Source organism: Orcinus orca, chromosome 7, assembly GCF_937001465.1.
Source record: "Orcinus orca chromosome 7, mOrcOrc1.1, whole genome shotgun sequence".
Taxonomy (NCBI): domain Eukaryota; kingdom Metazoa; phylum Chordata; class Mammalia; order Artiodactyla; family Delphinidae; genus Orcinus; species Orcinus orca.
In genome coordinates this window covers 77,433,632-77,452,982 of record NC_064565.1, presented here as the reverse complement: position 1 = coordinate 77,452,982, position 19,351 = coordinate 77,433,632, and the positions used below count along the sequence as shown (strand labels likewise).

Below are 19,351 nucleotides of genomic sequence, written 5' to 3'. Positions count from 1 at the left end.
TTGCCCCTACAAATAGCAAGTATAACTGCCAGAGGTTATTAGGACCTAAGTCATCTCAGGAAAAGTGATTTAATAATTTTACAATCAAACACATGGTAATTTTCTGTTGGTTTGTTTAACCACTGCAACTATCTTGAGGTTCCATAAAGAAAGGTTAATCCTTGAACAGATTTATCATAGGAAATACTATAAAGATAATTTCCAGGGAAAATAAAGTTAAATGCACCTGTGGCTGTAGGGGTCCAGTTAAATAAACAAGGAATGCATTTTTTATAAAGCAATAGTGATTTGGAAAGGTCATAGTTTGTGGAATGAGATAAATCTGGTTTTTGAAGAGCTCCTTCACCTTAGCTTCTGAATTCTGTGACTTTTCACAAATGACATGACCTCTGGGCTTCCTAATATGTACCTTGCAGGCTATTGTCAGCTTTTATATATAAAATATATATAAAGCATATAATAGGTATTCAGTAAATGATAGGTTCTGTTATTGTTATGTTCAAACATATAAATGATAGGTAGAGTTTGTTAGCATCTACCTTGTTCTCTTCCTGTTATTTTGAATTAAGCAATTCATTTATCTCAATTACAAGACTCTGAGTTCCCCAAAAGCATTGAATTTTAGTCATCATAATGATCTAACTAGGTTCCAACTCTCCTTTTTTTTTTTTTTTTGCGGTACGCGGGCCTCTCGCTGTTGTGGCCTCTCCCGTTGCGGAGCACAGGCTCCGGACGCGCAGGCTCAGCGGCCATGGCTCACGGGCCCAGTCGCTCCGCGGCATGTGGGATCTTCCCGGACCGGGGCACGAACCCGTGTCCCCTGCATCGGCAGGCAGACTCTCAACCACTGCGCCACCAGGGAAGCCCCTAAGAAGTATTTTCTTTTAATTTAAAAAATAGACCAAGACAAACTATACCTGCAGTTAATTTTTAGTTAGTTTGTTTTAAGATGGATGTATTATTATTAGCATAAATAGAAATGGGGCATTAACTATTTGTATCCATGGAGAATCTATACCTCACTTCTCTTTTATCAAGAAAATCTTTGTGGTGATGAGAGAATTTAAAACTAACTGAACATGAGAGGCAGGCAACTCTAGTTATTTGAATTTGTTCATTCCTGGCAAAAGGAATAGCACAAAGATATGTGAGAACTGTGACTTCAGAATGACAAGTTTTAAAAATAGGCTTAATTTTTTTTTTTTTTTTTTTAGAGCTGTCTCAGTTTACAGAATAATTGAGTGGAAAGTACGGAGAGTTCCCATATACTCCCTTAGCCTCTCCCCCCCACCCCTGGCAGAGACTTTCCCCTATTATTAACATCTTGAATTATTAGTGTTGTACATTTGTTATAATTGATGAACCAATAATACATTATTATTAAAGTTCATAGTTTACATTAGGGTTCATTCTTTGTGTTACACAGTTCTTTGAGTTCTAACAAATGCCTAATGTCATGTATCCACCATCACAGTAGCATACAGAATAGTTTCACTGCCCTGAAAATCCCCTGTGCTCCACTCAGCCCTCCATCCCTCCCCTCAAACCTCTGGCAGCCACTGATCTTTTTACTGTCTCCATAGTTTTGCCTTACAGTATTCCCGTAGCAATATGTTTTCAAGTTTCCTCCATGTCTTTGTGTAGCTTGACAGCTCATTTCTTTTTTATCACTGAATAATACTGCGTCATAGAAATCTACACAGTTTGCTTATCCATTCACCCATTCAAGGACATCTTGGTTGCTTCCAAGTTTTGATGATTATGAATAAGGTTGCTATAAATATTTGTATGCTGATTTTTATGTGAACATAAGCTTTTAATTCATTTGGGTAAACACCTAGGAGCATGTTTGCTGGTTTGTATGATAAGAGTATTTTTAGCTTTGTGAGAAAATGCCAAACTGTCTTCCAAAGTGGCTGTACCATTTAATAGTTCCTGTTGCACCATATCCTCACCAGCATTTGGTGAGGTCAGCGTTTTGAATTTTAACCTAATAGATGTGGAGTGGTACCTTATTATTATTTTAATTATCATGAAAGAAAATTGCTTTTTAAATCTATTAGACTGACCATTCTACAAATAGATCAGTCTTAAGACAACTGGATTAGCTCTTCTTCAATTTAGTAGTTTTTTTTCACCGTAGACATATCCTTATGATTCTAGTGAGGAAATCTTAGGAAGAAACCATTAAGAAAAATCGTGTGCTCAGAACAAAGGGAAGGAAACAATAAGAGGCTGAAGCTGAGAGCGTGTTGTCATGGCCAGTGTGTTTGACACTGGTAAGGAGCAAGGCTAAACATGATTTAACAGCAGTACTTGGGATGATAAAAGGGGAGAGAGTGAGCTGGCAGCCAGAAGTGTGCAGTGGATTGCAGATTGCCAATAAAAACGTGAATGGAAACATTTTACTCTGTAATTGGAGACAACTGCTTCATATCTCAGAGGTACCATAAAAGAAGAAATACCAACATTTGAGTGTAGTATGGTTGTAGGTAGTTTAAAAAATGAGAAGTCAAAAATTTCTCGGGCTTCCCTGGTGGCGCAGTGGTTGAGAGTCCGCCTGCCGATGCAGGGGACCACGGGTTCGTGCCCCGGTCCAGGAAGATCCCACATGCCACGGAGCTGCTAGGCCCGTGAGCCATGGCCGCTGAGCCTGCGCGTCCGGAGCCTGTGCTCCGCAACGGGAGAGGCCACAACAGTGAGAGGCCCGTGTACCGCAAAAAAAAAAAAAAAATTCTCAAACTGAGGTTAGGAGGAGAGCTGGAATAGCAGACTGCCCTGCCCATATCCCTTGGACCTTATCATTTTAGTTCAATCAGGTGGACTTAAAAATGCCAGCCTCTGTGTCTTTTTGCTTTAGAGCTAATAACGACAAGAGCTGATGTAAAAATACTCCAGTTCCCAAAGGCCTTGGGTAGATAACTCTAAGGCACATGTTCTACCCTATTCCCAGGGTTCCCAGCCAATCTCAGCCAATGGCTGGATAACACACCCTTTACTGGATGCCTTCTCTCCCTCCTCTCACTTACCCGCTCCCATAACTGTGTGTTTTGGGATGAACTCCCATTTATATTTCTTGCACTGGAATCTTTGTCTCAGGGTTAACTTCTAGAGAAATCTAGGCTCAGACAGTTTTTGGCTACATATTTCTTCAGAATCCTACTTCCCCTTTGGTTACTGTTGCCTTCCTCTTTCAAGACTCTCCTGAAACTTCTTTTATTTGCCCTGGGACCCATTACTCTCAACCTGCAGGTGCCAGGTCACTGCAGCCAGAGAGCACATCTGATAAATCCTTAACAATGCAGAGGAAATTAATTAAATGTAGTGTTAACTCTCCCTCATATCTTTGCATTCTAAAGGGGATCCTGGGGGAAGAAACTCAAAAGAGTGAAAGTCTAGTTGTGAAATCTCAAATTTTGTGCCACCTGAACGGAGGAGGTTATTTTGAGCAGCCTTATCACTTCCTTTACCTCTGACTCTGGTACTCCTTGGACCACCTGGGGGGAAAAAAGTAGATGAACTAGTCATTCTTTAGTGACAAGTCAAATTTAGAAATTAGATGGAAGGTAGTAGAATTTGAAGGAAAGCCAAGGAATTTAGCATAAAGCAGAAAAAATCATAAAATAGCACATTTGTTGATTCTAAGACACCTTTTTTCTGCATTTTATCATCTCTGAAATCAAAACGCATCTTATATTCGATAGCATCTCTTAATTGCTATTGTCAGGTAGCAATCACAATGGCATTGCCATTTCCTGTGATGTAAAATTGGGTCATAGCTATTTATGTTGTTGTCACTTCAGTTGAATTATGTGCACAGTTGGTACAACACATTGAATTTAATTGCTGTTTAAGTGTCGTCAGTATAATACTGTGATTTAGGAATGAAACAAATAGTTTTCATGTATGCAGAATGGGACAGGAACAAATCAGCAGGGCATAATTTGATATTTGTTAAGCAAGTTAATAGTCACTGGATGGTTGGTCCTAAATTCCATATTTTCTTAGAAAGCAACAATAAAGTGCTTTGCAGGATATAAGAAAGGAAGGAAGATGTCCACTAGTAGAAGCTGTATTATATTTTATTATTGAGACTCATGCAAAAGGATTGCCTATCATACACACAGCAACAGTGACAAGAGAAATCAGCAAATTCCTCACAATAGATGAATAAAATCTCAGCACAATAGCAGGCTGGAGTAAATGAATCATGCATTGCACAGGATTATCATTAAGATGTACAATATCCATTTATCAGAAACTTCCTGCTGATTTTGAACAGAATGCACTTAACTTCTAGCATGATGCCATTGAGGAAAAATTAAAATATGTGTTTAATCAAATAGGTAATGCTGGGAATTGGGGGTGGTTTTCTTTGACAAGACAAAATTACACTGTCAATGCAAAAGGATTTTTTTTTAATTTTATTATTTTTTTAAATTGGAATATAGTTGCTTTACAGTGTTGTGTTAGTTTCTGCTGTACAGCAAAGCAAATCAGTTATACGTATACATATATCCACTCTTTTTTAGATTTCCTTCCCATTTAGGTCACTACAGATCATTGAGTAGAGTTCCCGGTGCTATAATAGGTTCTCATTAGTTATCTATTTTATACATAGTAGTGTATATATGTCAATCCCAATCTTCTACTTCATCCCACCCTCCCCTTCCCCCCTTGGTAATCATAAGTTTGTTCTCTACATCTGTGACTCTATTTCTGCTTTGCAAATAAGGTCATTTGTACCATTTTTCTAGGTTGTACATATAAGCAATATTATACAATACTTATTTTTCTCTTTCTGACTTATCTCACTCTGTATGACAGTCTCTAGGTCTATCCACATCTCTGCCAATGCCACTGTTTCATTCCTTTTTATGGCTGAGTAATATTCCATTGTATATATGCACCACATCTTCTTTATCTGTTCCTGTACTGATGGACATTTAGGTTGCTTCCATGTCCTGGCTATTGTAAATAGCGCTGCAGTGAACATTAGGGTGCATGCACCCTTTCAAATTATGGTTTTCTCCAGATATATGCCTAGGAGTGAGATTGCTGGGTCGTATGATAGCTCTATTTTTAGTTTTTTAAGGTTTTTTAGGGTTTTTTAACCCTAACCCTAACCCTAACCGTAACCTCCATACTGTTATCCATAGTGGCTATACCAATTTATATTCCCACCAAAAGTGTAAGAGGGTTCCCCAAAAGGATCTTTAAAAGGATCAAGAGTATGAGTTTGGATTATGAAAAGCAGTGTATCACTGTAATCTTATGCCTAACTGACAACTGCTGAAGGTACCACCATATTTAATTTAAACTGTAAACAATGTCTACGAATAAGAACTTCAAAGATGTTATTAGGAGTGAACCAAAAGAGTACAGGTGGTGGTTGAGCTGATAGAGTATTGGTCAAACATCTTCTGGAACAGACATCTAGGAACCTGCTATATAGTCTAGTTCTCAGTGACTTCGTGGACATGTATCTGAACAGTTGCCTAATCATTTCATGTAAAAGTATACTGGTTGTGAATCATGATGGCATGACTAGGCCACTACAACCCTCAATGCTTCAGTCATCAAATCATTTCAGGACCATTTGCAGAAGGAATGTGAGTGAGTCCTGGTTCTTGTCTGAAAACTTTCTGTTGAAAACTTCTGGTAAGATCAAGGAGGTGCCAGCATCGAAACTCACAGAATGTAGGTAATAGTGGTGCACATTTAAAGAGATGCAGCATCACTGACTTTCCTGGTGGCCCAGAGGACATTATTTTATGGGAAAAAACATGAACGCCAATGAATCTAATTTGAAAAGAGATTCAGAAAAGTTGAATTGTAAATATGCAAAGAAGTTTTACGAATACATAACCAATTTATTTCATGTATATTTACTCTTTTATATAGGTATGATGTGAATATGTGATATTAAATATCTATATGTTTAAGTAAATCAAGAATTCTTTCGATAGGATGAAATAAAAATTCTAAGTGATAATAAGTATTATGTCATAGTTTATATTTTTGTTTCAAGGCAAAAAGCATTCTTAACAATAAAGGTCAGTTCATAGTGTTGAAAGATTTGACTCACTAGTAATACATAACAAGTCTGAATGTGTATGAAAGAACCACAAGAAGAAAAATTCACAAACTAGATTTTAACATGCCTCTCAATATTTGATAAAATTAATGAGGCAAAAAAATCAGCAAGGATTTTTTGAACAAAACAATTAACAAAGTTGGGTTAATAAACTTGTATAACTTGTATAAGACATTTGCACCCAACAACTGCAGAATTCACATTTTTTACAAGCTCACATGGAATATTTACAAAAAGTCCATATGCTGGGCCACAAAGCAAGTTTCAATCAATTTTAAGTGACTGAAGTCATTCAGAACATCTATTCTGATCAGAATTTTAAAATCTATAACAATCAATAAAAAGGATAATAGAAAATCCCTATCTTTGGAAATTAACCAATACATTTCTAAATAAATCATAGTATGAAGGTGAAGTTCTGACTGATATTAGATAAATGAAAAGGGGAAAAAATATTATCAATACTCATACAAGATGTGATTTGTATTTGCAGAAAATCCAAAACAATCTACAGATGAATTTTTAGACTTGGTAATAGATATTACAAGTACATTATTAGAATTATTAAGAGTTTAGCAAAGTTGATGGATTTAAAGTCAATATATAAAAGCCAAATATATTTCTACATACCAGTGAAAACAATTAGGAAAGAAAGATACTATCCATTATGAAAAATACCAGCTACATAGAAATAAACCTAGCAAAAAATGTATAAGATCTCTGTGGAAAATTATAATGCTTAATAGAGAGACATTAAAGAAGACTTAAATAAATAGATTAGAACACAAAGATGCCAAGTATCTAAAGATTTAGTGCCATTCAAATTCTCAACTTGTGTGTGTGTGTATGTGTGTTTGTAGCTTGACAAGGTGATTCCAAAATTTATGTGAAAAATGCAAAGAAAAGCTATTCTACTTGACGTCAAAAAACTTATTATACAACTCTAGTAATTAAGACGGTCTGTTGATAAAGCAGATAGAACCATAAGATGGGATGGAGTCAGAAGCAAACCATCCATATATGGGCACTTGATTTATGACAGTTGGCCCAGCAGAGCAGTGGCAAAAGAACAGAATGTTCAATAAATATTGTTGGAACTGATATTCATATAGAAAAAAGTGAAAGGGACCTCTCATTATTAAGAAGCTCCAAGTGAATTACAATTAAGGGCAAAATTCTAACGGCTTAATATATATATAGGAATAAACCTCCATGGCTGTAGATTAGGGAAAGATTTCTTAAGTCATAAAAAGCACTAACCATAAACAGAAGAGTTAATAAATTTGACTTCACTAAAATTAAAAACTTCTATTTATTGACACTAAGAGATAGTGAAAAGAGAGCCACAGAGTAGAATATGTTTGCAGTACCTACACATAAGAGAGACAGACTCACGCTAGAAAAAGGGCAATTTCTCTTCCGTCCTTCCTCCCACCAACACACACTTAGGGGTGGATTTTCTTTTGTTATTTCTGTTTTTCTGTTTGTGCTTTTTTTTGGGGGGGGTGTCCATGGTCCATATACATGGTAACTACTGAAAGGTGAACATAACTACATCTTTGATAACGAAAATTTTAAATGCTAATTTGAGACTCACAGACATAGAAAACAAACTTATGGTTACCAAAAGGGAAAGTGGAGGGGGGTTGATAAACTAGAAGTCTGGGATTAACAGATACACACTACTATCTATAAAATAGATAAACAACAAGGACCTACTGTATAGTACAGGGAACTATATTCAATATTTTGTAATAACCTATAATGGAAAAGAATTATACATATATGGCTGAATCACTTTGCTGTACACCTGAAACTAACACAACATTGTAAATCAACTATACTTCAATAAGAAATAAATTTAAAAAGCCTGATCATTAAAAAAAGTGCTACTTTGGTTTTTGAATCTATAGCAGTCAATTTTCCATAAGATGTTTTCATCTCATACATTTAAGTGAGAGCTAAGTTAGGAAAAATGCAAAAAGAAAGTGAAAAAATAGCCTGGATAAAAACAATAGTGATTCTTTACTCTTAACAAAGGAGAAAAAATGAATAATTTAACCTCACAAGACGTAGGGGGAAACCAAATCTGAAAGGGAAGGTAGAAGAAATTCAAGCAGGAAAGAAAAATGAAAAAGTATAGTCAAAGGAGCTGAGAAATGCTGAAAGATAGGATCTGGATAATCAACAATGAAGAACTCCTGTAACAGTGAGAAAAACAAAGACAAATAGTGGTGATTCTTGGGATCTTAGAGGAACTCCTGATCTTGGATAGGAAAAGCTTTCAACGTTACATAAATAGTCTCCAAATTAGCCCTGGGAGAAACCCTTTATTTTCATCAGTGGAATATTTTAAAAATAAAGGCAAAATGAGCAAACATAGCTTTTCTTGGTGAGTTAAATGGAAGGTATATGGGAAAACAAATCAATGGGAAATTTTAAAAACGAGAACAAATTCAAACTAGGGAGAATCTGAAATTGTCAGCATGCAGGAATCAGAAATTTGGTATCCCTGCTTAATGAATAGGATAATTTTAATTTCTTTACCTTAAGAGTTTCTGTCAATTCATTTTTGTTTTTTTCTTTCGGAGTGTTCTCATTTAAAGAGGAAAAATGTTTTAAAAGCTATAGAATATGGAAAAGCAGGAAACCAGATACTTGGTGTTTACCCTGGTTTTACAAATAGAAATGCGAATTAGAATGCATCATCTAATAAAATTGTGGCCATGGTCAAGGCCTTAAAAATGTTTACAGCCAATAACCTCATTTCTTTCCAAGAACGACCCTTTGGTTTACTAGTCTGTATAATCTACTTTTGATTATTAATTTTCCACTTTTATCTTTTCTGCTATTGCCCTTTGGCCATTTCATGGATAAGTAGCACCTCCTTCAGACAGGAGGGCAGAGGGAAACTAAATAAAGGCATTTGTCTACATTTATTGTGTTTCCTGTTAATCCTGCCATGGAAGGGTCTAGTAACAAAGAAGTTTAACACTACTGACTAAAATGATGGTGTTTTCAAATTAATCCTGCAAACCAAGAAAACCTATAGGTGCCTGGCAGGTAAAATAAATGAGTGCCTAGGTCACTCAGTGCTGGATACTATGGAAACTATGGGTAGTACATGTTCCCCTGAAGGGATTACAATATTTCAACTTACACAACATACCTTATGGCTGAATTAGACCCACAGGTTGCCAGTTTACAATATCTGAACCATTAGCATCGGTAATAAAAAAATGTATATACTTAGATGTCATAAAAATATTGTTGCTAAAATGTGTGTGATAGAGTTTCTCTCTAGCATACCGATATAGTTATGAGCTAATTGACATGAAGAGCACCAAACAGGGACCAAAAGAAATGCGTTAGGCACACCATGTAGTACAGAGTTAACAAATGAACAGCTGGGACCACCCTAGTTCATAATAATTTACAAAGAAGTAACTCTTGTAAAACTTATCCTAAGCCCAAAGTAAACTGATCCTCCTGAGTGTGTGTTCAGGGTCTTTCCTACAGAGGTGCTCAAGAACTATTTTTAATTATTAAAAATAACTTTTAGAGACAGAGCAATATGCTGCATAGGCATCTACATTCACAATATTAGTTTCTGTGGCTTTATAATAGAATAGGTTGTTGAAACAAATCCCAAATAATTTCACATATTTATTTGGAGATTATTTTTGATTTGCAAATAGTGATGTATATATTAAAGATTTTGTGTTGTTTTTCACTTTTTTTCAGGGAAAATTTCATGGAAATCCGATGCATGTGTCTGTGGTTATTTCAAATTGTTTAAGGGAAGAGAGGAGAATATTGGCTGCAGCCAACATGCCTGTTCAGGTAACATTTTCTTCCATTGTAATCTTGTTATCACCTGGAACTCAATTTTTCTGAAACAGAAATTCTAGTCTTCTTTCCAGCCATCTTCTTCTACCTATGTTGATGGTCCCGTCATCCTTCCAGTCACTTGGAATCAAGGTCTTGGGATTATCTTTGAATAGTTCCTTTTCTCTGCCTCCTTATTGAGATAACTACCAAGTCTTTCCAGAGTTTGTTTCTGGAATCCTATCTATACATCCTTTTCTGTTTCCACTGCTCACACTCTGGTCCGTGGTCTTACTATATCAGTTGAGGAATAGAGTAAACACCTCCGGGCTGAATTCCTAACTACCGTTTAGGCTCTGTTTCTCTCAGCATGTTTATCCTCAGGGATTGATCTTGCGCAAACCCTTCATAGTTCCCAATTTCCTACCCGACAAGTCCAAACTACTCCACGAGCAGGAATTTTGCCTTACAGAAACTCCATAAATATTTGCTTGTTTATTGTTTCAGTGTGCTTTGCCTTGCCAATAATATTTTAGATTATATTTTATCCCACTATGCTGAATGAACTCAGAGCCCCCATCAAAGATAAGTAGAGGAATATGAAGTCCCTGGGAATACTTTTTCAGTTAATCCTTTTGAAAAGGAAAGAGTGCGTGAATAATCAACTTTCCACATGTCACACTCTATAAGTTAGTAAATCACACTAGTGTATTTATTTTTGAATATCCAAGAAAAGTATCTTTTTTCAACTATTAAAAATTCTCAGATTTAGTTGCTGTCAGGTTATGGTTGTTTTTAGAGAAGTATGAAGCTTTAACAACTTACTCTTATTTTTTAGATGATAAAGAAGAATGGTATCACCTTTATTTAATTTAAAATCTAAAGTTAGTGAGTTTCTAAAGTAAATATAGTTTGATTCAGTGCTTTTTGGGTGAACATTGAGATGCTGTTACTAATATATGATATTCTCATATATATTCTGAGCTGTCCTTTTTCGTAGCCCTCTTATCTCTGGTCATTTTGTCTGTGTGTGTGTGTTGTTCTCTTCATATGTCAGGTATCAGGCAAATTAGAAACATTTATTTGAATAGATGCTCATCAAAATCATTCCACAAATAATCTGCTAGTGCTACATACTACCACAAAAGAAACACTACTTTGTAAATTTTGAACCAGTAGACAAATATAGGGAGATACACACACACACACACACAAATACAAATAATGGGGGCCAAAATGAGAGTGAATTTTACAAAGGCTTTACCCATCTGAAGAATGTGATGTAGTTGAGAAAACACTTGATTGACAGTCAAGGACCTGGGTTCCACTTGAGATTCTGCCACTGATTTGCTATAGATCTTAGTCAAGTCATCATCCTTTCTAACCATACGTCCCCATCCAACTGTAAGGTGAAGGGTTTACTGACATTCTAACTCAACTCTAGATATCTACGTAAACGTTGTATCTATGGAACTTAATGCCAGATTATTAGAGTGGCCAAGAAATGGGGCTTGCAGTTCCTAATGGCGCAGACTGGTAGTGGTCCGTGGCCCTGGCGTTGGGGACCCCTGCTATAAACCATCCTCTCCTTTGGGGTGAAGTGGGGAGAATAAGGGGGAAGAGAAAGGGTTGCTTCTTCATTTACCTGCCTGGGACATAGAGGCTTCTCCCCCACTAGGGAAAGTAAAGCATAAATGAAGCTAGATCACATTTGGAGCCCAAAGTGGTTAGCACCAGAGTTTAGACTTTACTGTAGTTGGTGGTGAACAAAATGGGAGAGCCTTGACATCTCCACACTTGCCTTTGAAGTTTGGTAAAGGGCAAAGGAGAAGGATGGGGCTGGAGACCAGGAAACCTGAACTCAGGTGGTGGGAAGGATGTGCAGAATGTCACACATGAGAATAAATCAAAGAGAAAGCTACTCTTAGAATTTAGAAAAGGAATTTAGGATCCTCAGATGAACACTGTTAAAAAGTTCTTTGAAAAGAAGGAAACAATATTGTCCTTCTGTGCGGCCAACAGAAACATTTCACAACATTCCACTGACCTTACAGCTTCAAACATAATGAATACAGCTGTTAAAAATCATGATTTTCATATATATTTAATCACACAGAAAGCTGTTTACAATGTGTTACAGAATGAAAAATAAAGTTATAAAATCATACTTAATATGAAAAAAAAAAAGAAATGGGGCTTGGAGTAGCTGGTTAGCCTTTCTATTTAACCAGCCTAACATTTTTACATATTCTTTAGCAAACTCCCTTTGTTCCAATGTAAAAATAAATCTCATCCTGACAGATTCAACATCCCTAATTCTGAATTTAAGTCCAACTTAATGTAGTTTCACTATACTAATTTTTAAATTACATGTATTCAAAAAAAATTACATGTATTCATTTTATAGAATTTCAAAAGCAATATGGGTCTGTTATAGAAAATTAGGGGAAAAAAATTTAACCATAAAATCATCTGTAATTTTACTGCTCAAAGATAGCACATGATAATATTTTGGGATGTGTGTGCTTCAGGTCACATGTACTTGAGTTTACATGTCTATACATATATCCAGATTTTTGTAAATAAATAAATAAGTATAAATATATATACATATACAAGCAACAGAGATCACAAACATATGGTGTCTTATAATTTGCTCTATTTCTTAACAATTTAACACTGCTTGTATGTCATTAAATATTTTTCTACAGCATGTTTTTGAATGGCTGTAGAGTATTTCATATCATACTCATCCATACCTCAGTTCAAAGTATATTACATATACTACATTCTTCATAAACCTGTTTTATCAACATTATCGAAATTTCAAGACATTGTTTTTCCAGGGACCTCTGGAGAAATCCTTACAAAGTTCTTCAGTTTCAGAAAGACAGAGGAATGTGGAGCACAAAGTGGCTGCCATTAAAAATAGTGTGCAGGTGAGTGATCTCTTACAGACACCAGGAAAGTCTAGCTGTTGTCACCATACTGTGCATCTTGTGTGCCCAAAGTTAGTGCGTACAGGAATCATAGGGTAATTTGTTATAAGATAAATATCTCTCACACACTACGTTCATATTAGAAAACATTTATTTGTGGGAAGCTTTTAACTTCAATTTACCGGAAATTAGGGTTTCCACACCAGACTCCATCAGTGAGAAGCCATGTGACCTTAGGTGAGTAAGCTGCTTCACACCTCTAAACCTCTGCTTCTTCATCTGTAAAAGTGAGGATAACCACTGTAACAGGATTGTTGTGAGGACTACGTGAGATAATACTATATGAAAAGCCTTTAGCTCAGATCTTGACACCGTTATATCTGAGCAGAAAAACGTCACCAGGTTTGGAGAAGAGTAAAAGTAAAAATCTCAAAGACAGAAATGAACAGGAGACACAGAGGAGCCACAGATATTTTTTTTCTAAGAGGTAGAGAGGAAAAAAATTTAGACTCAATTGTCATAAACTATATCGTTTGAGAATGGAGATTTTAAGCAAAAAGATAGTTGGTACATTAATACAGAGTTGTATGGAGCTAAAATGAAAAAAGTATCCATACTCTCCGATAAAAATGATATTAGTTGCATCATTTGGAATTAACTGAGAAATGAGAGGCAAGATGCTGAAATTTGCAAACACTCAGGAAGAGAAAATGGAAGAGCAACTTCAGTCTGGTTCTTCTAGTGCTATTCAACGTTCATGGGCATTAGCTCTTTAGAAATGTAGATTCTGTATAGTTAGTCTGGGATATTACTGGGGATTGCAAGCACCAAACTGTGTATTTTGAAATACTGATGATGGATGATGTTGTTGCATTGATGTGCTTAATTGTAACAACAGAGTATGTTTTCTTTGTAAAAAGATGACAGAACAAGACACCAAATATTTAGAAGATCTGCAAGATGAATTTGACTACAGGTATAAAACAATTCAGACAATGGGTAAGTTTTTGTTTTGTCTATAATTCCACATAGGGACATAAAGGCAATGTGACTAGGGTTTCGTCTTTGCTGCAGAGTTGATAAATTGATCCCTTTTTTTGAAGAGAGTGTGCAGGAGAAGTTAATTTATTTTGCTTCCTCCTTTTCTCTCCATATAAATATATCTTTTTGCCCATGATTCAAAGTAAATTATAAAGCTCATGAGAAATCACCCCTATTTCAGGATGCATCTCCAAAAAGTAAGAACATTCTCCTATAGAATCAAAATATCATTATCACAACTAAGAAAAGTAATAATAATTGTCTAATATGATCAGGAAATAACGAATATTATCTCTAGGTGAGTCTTTTAATATAATTTTTAAAAATTAAAAGTAGAAATGTGACTCTGTAGGAAATTTAGAAAGTAGAAAAAAGTATTACAAAATTAAAAACCACACAAAATTCTGCTATCTAGATATAAACACTGTTAAAATGTTAGTATATTTTCTTCCAGCCTTTTTCCTGCACGTTCAAATACATACATATCTATTTATTTACGAAAAAATTGAAATCATCTTGTACATAGTTTTTTGTATAGCATTTTAAGCTAAAGTTTTATTTTATGTATTTCCTCATATAAAAAAATCTTCAAAACATAATATCAATAATTGTGTAAATACCAAAATGTAAGGACACTGAAATTTGACTATTTCATTGTGGTTAAATATTGAGGTTGTTTACAATTTGATGTTTTTTAAGAAATATAAGGAAAGAATGATAAAATTTATAAAATCTAAGATTTACAAGTAATAACATTTAGAGTGTGTTGCAATTAGTGGGACAATTGGAGAAATTCTCATGAGTTCTAGATTAGTTAATAGGATTGTGCCAGTGTTAATCTTCTGGCTTTGAACATTGTACTATGCTTATCTAAGACACTAGAAGAAGCTGGATGAAGGATATATGGGAACTCTGTACTATTTTTCGTAACTTTTTTGTAATTCTTAAATAATTTTGAAAAACACATTAGATATAAATTCTTTGTACAGATGATTTACAGAATCATCCTTAACTACTGAAATGTTAGCTTAAAATTTATCTGGGGGCTTCCCTGGTGGCGCAGCGGTTGAGGGTCCGCCTGGCGATGCAGGGGACGCAGGTTTGTGCCCCGGTCCGGGAGGATCCCACATGCCGCGGAGCGGCTGGGCCCGTGGGCCATGGCCGCTGAGCCTGCGCGTCCGGAGCCTGTGCTCTGCAACGGGAGAGGCCACAGCGGTGAGAGGCCCGCGGACCGCAAAAAAAAAAAAAAAATTTATCTGGAGGGAAGTAGTATGGGTGATTGTGCTCAAATTCTTTGTTAACTTTCCATCTAAGATTTAAAAGAGAGGATATTCGTTTTTCCTGGCATAAGTGAGATGTGACATGTCCTTCTGGCACCTTCAGGATGTCTTGACTCCCATGAAATGTTATTGAATATGTTCCTAATTGTATGTACAATGTTTTTTCCTTTGGAAGAAATGACACAAGCACAGGTTTCATCAGCTTATCAAAGGGGTCCATGATTCTTAAAAGGTTTAGAACAACTGCACATTTAATCAAGCATTACAATTCATTGAAAGCAGCCTCAGCCTAAATTTCATATGTGAACCATGAATTTTATGAACTAGAATATACATTAAAATATACCGTTTTACATTAAAACAGTAAAATTATTTTGAACTTAGTATATTACAATTAGAGTTACTATAGTATCTTACAGTGCTTCATAAGCATTATGAAGAATAAAAATGATTATTACTTAATCAACAAATATTTTGTTGATTATAAGTGAAAGGAAATGTTTTAAGGGAAATGAAAGATACATGGGAAACAAGTTATATCTTTGCTGGTGAAGACTGGAAAGTATTAGCTAGTGAAGTTTTGAAATGATAAAATGCCATATCAGCAGGATTTTGCTACATATGGGATCTAGGAATTCGTGAATTTGTGAATTAATACAACCAGAAATGACTTCTTGGAAATCAGTGCTATTTTGTTGAGGACTTTGCCACAGCATTGTTTGGGGGCCTCTTTTCACAATAACACAATTCAGATCAGCATTCCAAAACTTCATTTATTATAGAGATGAGCAGTTGGTATAAGCAGTCACTTACTATATACCAATAAAGTTTTAGTTCAAATTAAATAATACGATGTTTATTGTACATCTGTCATTTAAGAGGATAAATCATTTTGGGTTTTGTTCAGTCAGAGATTTTTCTTAATTTGCAACTCTTTCCCACTTCTTCTGGTTTTACTGTGAGGCTAGCCTGTTTTGCAAAGAAAAAGAGAAAGCAAAGGATTTAGTCTTTATTAGTTAATGAGACTATGTACTATAAAACGGCAACTCTTCCAGGAGATCGAGTAAAGGCATCAGGAGGGGTCAAATATGATTTAATCATAGGCACAAAGAAGGGCCCCTTTTCTTTCTTACACATCCCAACCAACCAAGGTCATTATAAATGTAGAGATGATCTAATAAAGAATCCGTTATAAAAACATTTATATTCTCCTCTCTCCCTGCCCCCAAAAGGAACATTGTGTGAAGAATGGTGTTCTCTCAAGGTCTGTAAGATAGAGAGCTCATCTCTGGCATGCTTGGATGTAATGCTTCCTGGCAGCCAGGGATTTACTTCTAAGCTCATCACTAATGGCCCCATTTAGGCTCTTGCATCATGGGATCTTAGGATGGCAGGTTACAGCTGGCTTTGGCTTTCAGGACAGAGAGCTTTGCCTTGGAGAGGACTCTAAGTCTGATCTCTTTTCCTTCACAGATCAGGGTGACAAGAACAGCGCCCTAATGAATCAGGAAGTTTTGACTCTGCAGGAAATGCTGAACAGCCTGGACTTCAAAAGAAAGGCTAGTGAAGAACTTTAATTGGGCCTTTTGCCTATTTTTCTCCTTTTTCTACATCTAGTTCTACTAGATTAAGCTCTGAAATTAAGCTCTTTGATTTTATCAGTTCCATTTATGCTGAATGAATAAAAGGCAGTGTTTCTAGGAAGAGTATCATACTGTTTGCCATGCTTCTTCACCTAAGTTTACAAAGCAGAACTCTTCTAGAGTCTATTTATCCTGCTTATGTGGTACATGTACTGTAGCTACCATTAATTTCAAGGTGAACATTTTACCCAGTGTTTTTTTGCCACTATTTCAGACATGACTGTTTTAGTTGCTATACTTAATATGCTGGGATGGGTTCTACTGCACATGTATAATTAAAATATTACTTGACGACTACTAAAACTTTGTTACAGAAATAAGTGTCCCAGTTTCTATTCTGAAAAATGACATTGTGCTAAATAATTCTGTAGGTTTCAGGAGAGTCCATTGAGACCTGAACATGTTCAATCTAACCTCTTCCCAAGGAGAGGAAGAAAATTTTCTGGCTCAATAAAATATTTTGAAAGAGGAGAAATATCTCTCAATTCTACCTCTCCTTGAAAATAGACACATTGAAATTTAACCAGTCACTGAAATCAATAGTTTATTTCTAAAAGTTTGGCTTCATCTTTTTGTGCAGGAATTTGTGTAAGCACAAATAAATGTAAAATTTATTTTCACCCTAAATTAATTATAAACTTAAACAGTTATATATCAGATTTTAAATATGTAAATATTTAACCCAAGATTAACTTAATGCTTTTATGCATAATAAATCTATGCTATACATTTTATGCATGCCATCTTATTCTACTTTGAATAAGATTTTAAGGAGAGGGGGAATCTTAGAAATAATTCAGTCCATTCACCTGACTGTATAGAGAAGAAGATCAAGTCCCAATAAAGATAAATGGCTTGTCCAAATTCACATAGCTGTGGCAAAGCCAGGGTAGAAATTCACATCTTCTAATCCCTAGGCCTTTGAAAGTTATATTTTCCCACTATGCTTCCCCAAACCCAGATAAAGTGGTACTAAAAACTAACACAGAAAGGCTTAAATTCTAGTCAGTACATTTAAAAATAAATGCATAAACATAACTATAAGAATATAAGTTCAATTTATAAATGGCTTTTTAAGAAGCAAATATATGGCTTTTATGACTACAGGATTCAATATTGTCACAGGAGTTACAAATTCAACCTACTTATAGTAAATGATATTATGAGAGTATTATGTGCTATTATGAGAGTGTTAACTATGGTCATGCTTCTTTCTTCATGACATTATTGAATTGCAATCATTTAATTATTTGAAAAGGCAGTGCTATGGCAGATAGAAGGTAGTATTTGGTAAAATATTTGGTCAAAATTTTAACCAAGGCTTTATCTCCCAGGTCAGACAAATTATTTTATAGGTTAAATTATGAGTAACTTTGGTTGTGTGTCATAAGAATCTTCTCAGTAGTCACTTTTGTCTTCAGGAAGCCCTCAGTAAGATGACACAAATAGTGAATGAGACGGACTTGTTAATGAACAGCACCCTGGTGGAGGAGCTGCAAGACTGGAAGAGGCGGCAGCAAGTCGCCTGCATCGGAGGTCCACTCCACAATGGGCTCGACCAGCTCCAAAACTGGTAAAATGAACTGAATTTAGTTTCTAGTGAAAACCACAGGAAGTACACAACAGTGTCGCTTAGCCAGAGAATACAGGCTTAGACCCAAATGTCAATTCATTCAGCTTATTGATGGCTTATTAGCAGCTGGAACTCTACCGTTGAAAACAAATGGATGTAATTGTCTGAGTGTTCTTAATTTCCATCCCTTTGGGGAGAAAAATAAAGCATCTATAGAAATCTATAGAATGCATAAGAATTGCTTATTTTCTTATCTAATATATCAATCTTAAAAGACTCAAATGAACTTTTTCAAATCAGCAATAAATACACTTTCTTGAAGGGCATGAGAAGCACTGGCTTCAAACACTATATCTCATTTTTAAAATGTGTATCTTAAGGTGTCAGAGTTAAATATTAGTTTTGTGTTTTCGACAAAGTGATTTATTTTTGTATTTAAATGAAAAAATCTCAAATGACTAATACAACATGGCATCCCCTGCCTGTGTACACATGCATACATGCAATTATGTACAGATATTATCCTTTGTATTAAAAAAATGTTTCTTGGTTTTCCCCTTCATCAATGTAAAAGAAAACTATGTGAGTGAAAGAACAATTAGAAAATATAATGAAAAAGAAGGAAAATTTTCAGTTGAAATCTAAAATTGCTTTCCAAGGGTACAATCCAATACAATGAAAAAGCACAGTAACTGGGCACATCTGCACTAAAAGGTCTGCACTGCCAGGCCTACTTCTCAGGAAAAGTAACTGGGCTCTTTTTGAAATTTACTGATTTTCCTTGGGGAGATACTTTGATTCTCTAACCTCACTGTACTCTGTTGTTGTGAAAACAAGATAAACAACAAAGGGAGCATAGCAGATAATGGTGCTCATACCAAACTCAGTAGGGGGTTTGCAGTTCTTTCTACAATGTTATGTGGGGAATAAACTTTCAGTAGAAAGAGCTG

The 19,351-nt window shown here is 35.5% G+C and overlaps 1 protein-coding gene across 2 annotated transcripts in view; it reads left to right on the top strand.

Moving 5' to 3' along the window:
* The window catches only part of STAT4 (signal transducer and activator of transcription 4), a 92,231-nt gene that overhangs the window by 43,448 nt on the left and 29,432 nt on the right, over positions 1-19,351 (top strand). For both annotated transcript variants that reach the window (XM_004276946.3, XM_033400309.2), the window contains exons 4-8: positions 9,842-9,940; positions 12,772-12,864; positions 13,785-13,863; positions 16,659-16,744; positions 18,250-18,401. In XM_004276946.3, the coding sequence (XP_004276994.1) occupies positions 9,842-9,940; positions 12,772-12,864; positions 13,785-13,863; positions 16,659-16,744; positions 18,250-18,401 (509 nt within the window). The remainder of the gene's footprint in view (positions 1-9,841; positions 9,941-12,771; positions 12,865-13,784; positions 13,864-16,658; positions 16,745-18,249; positions 18,402-19,351) is intronic.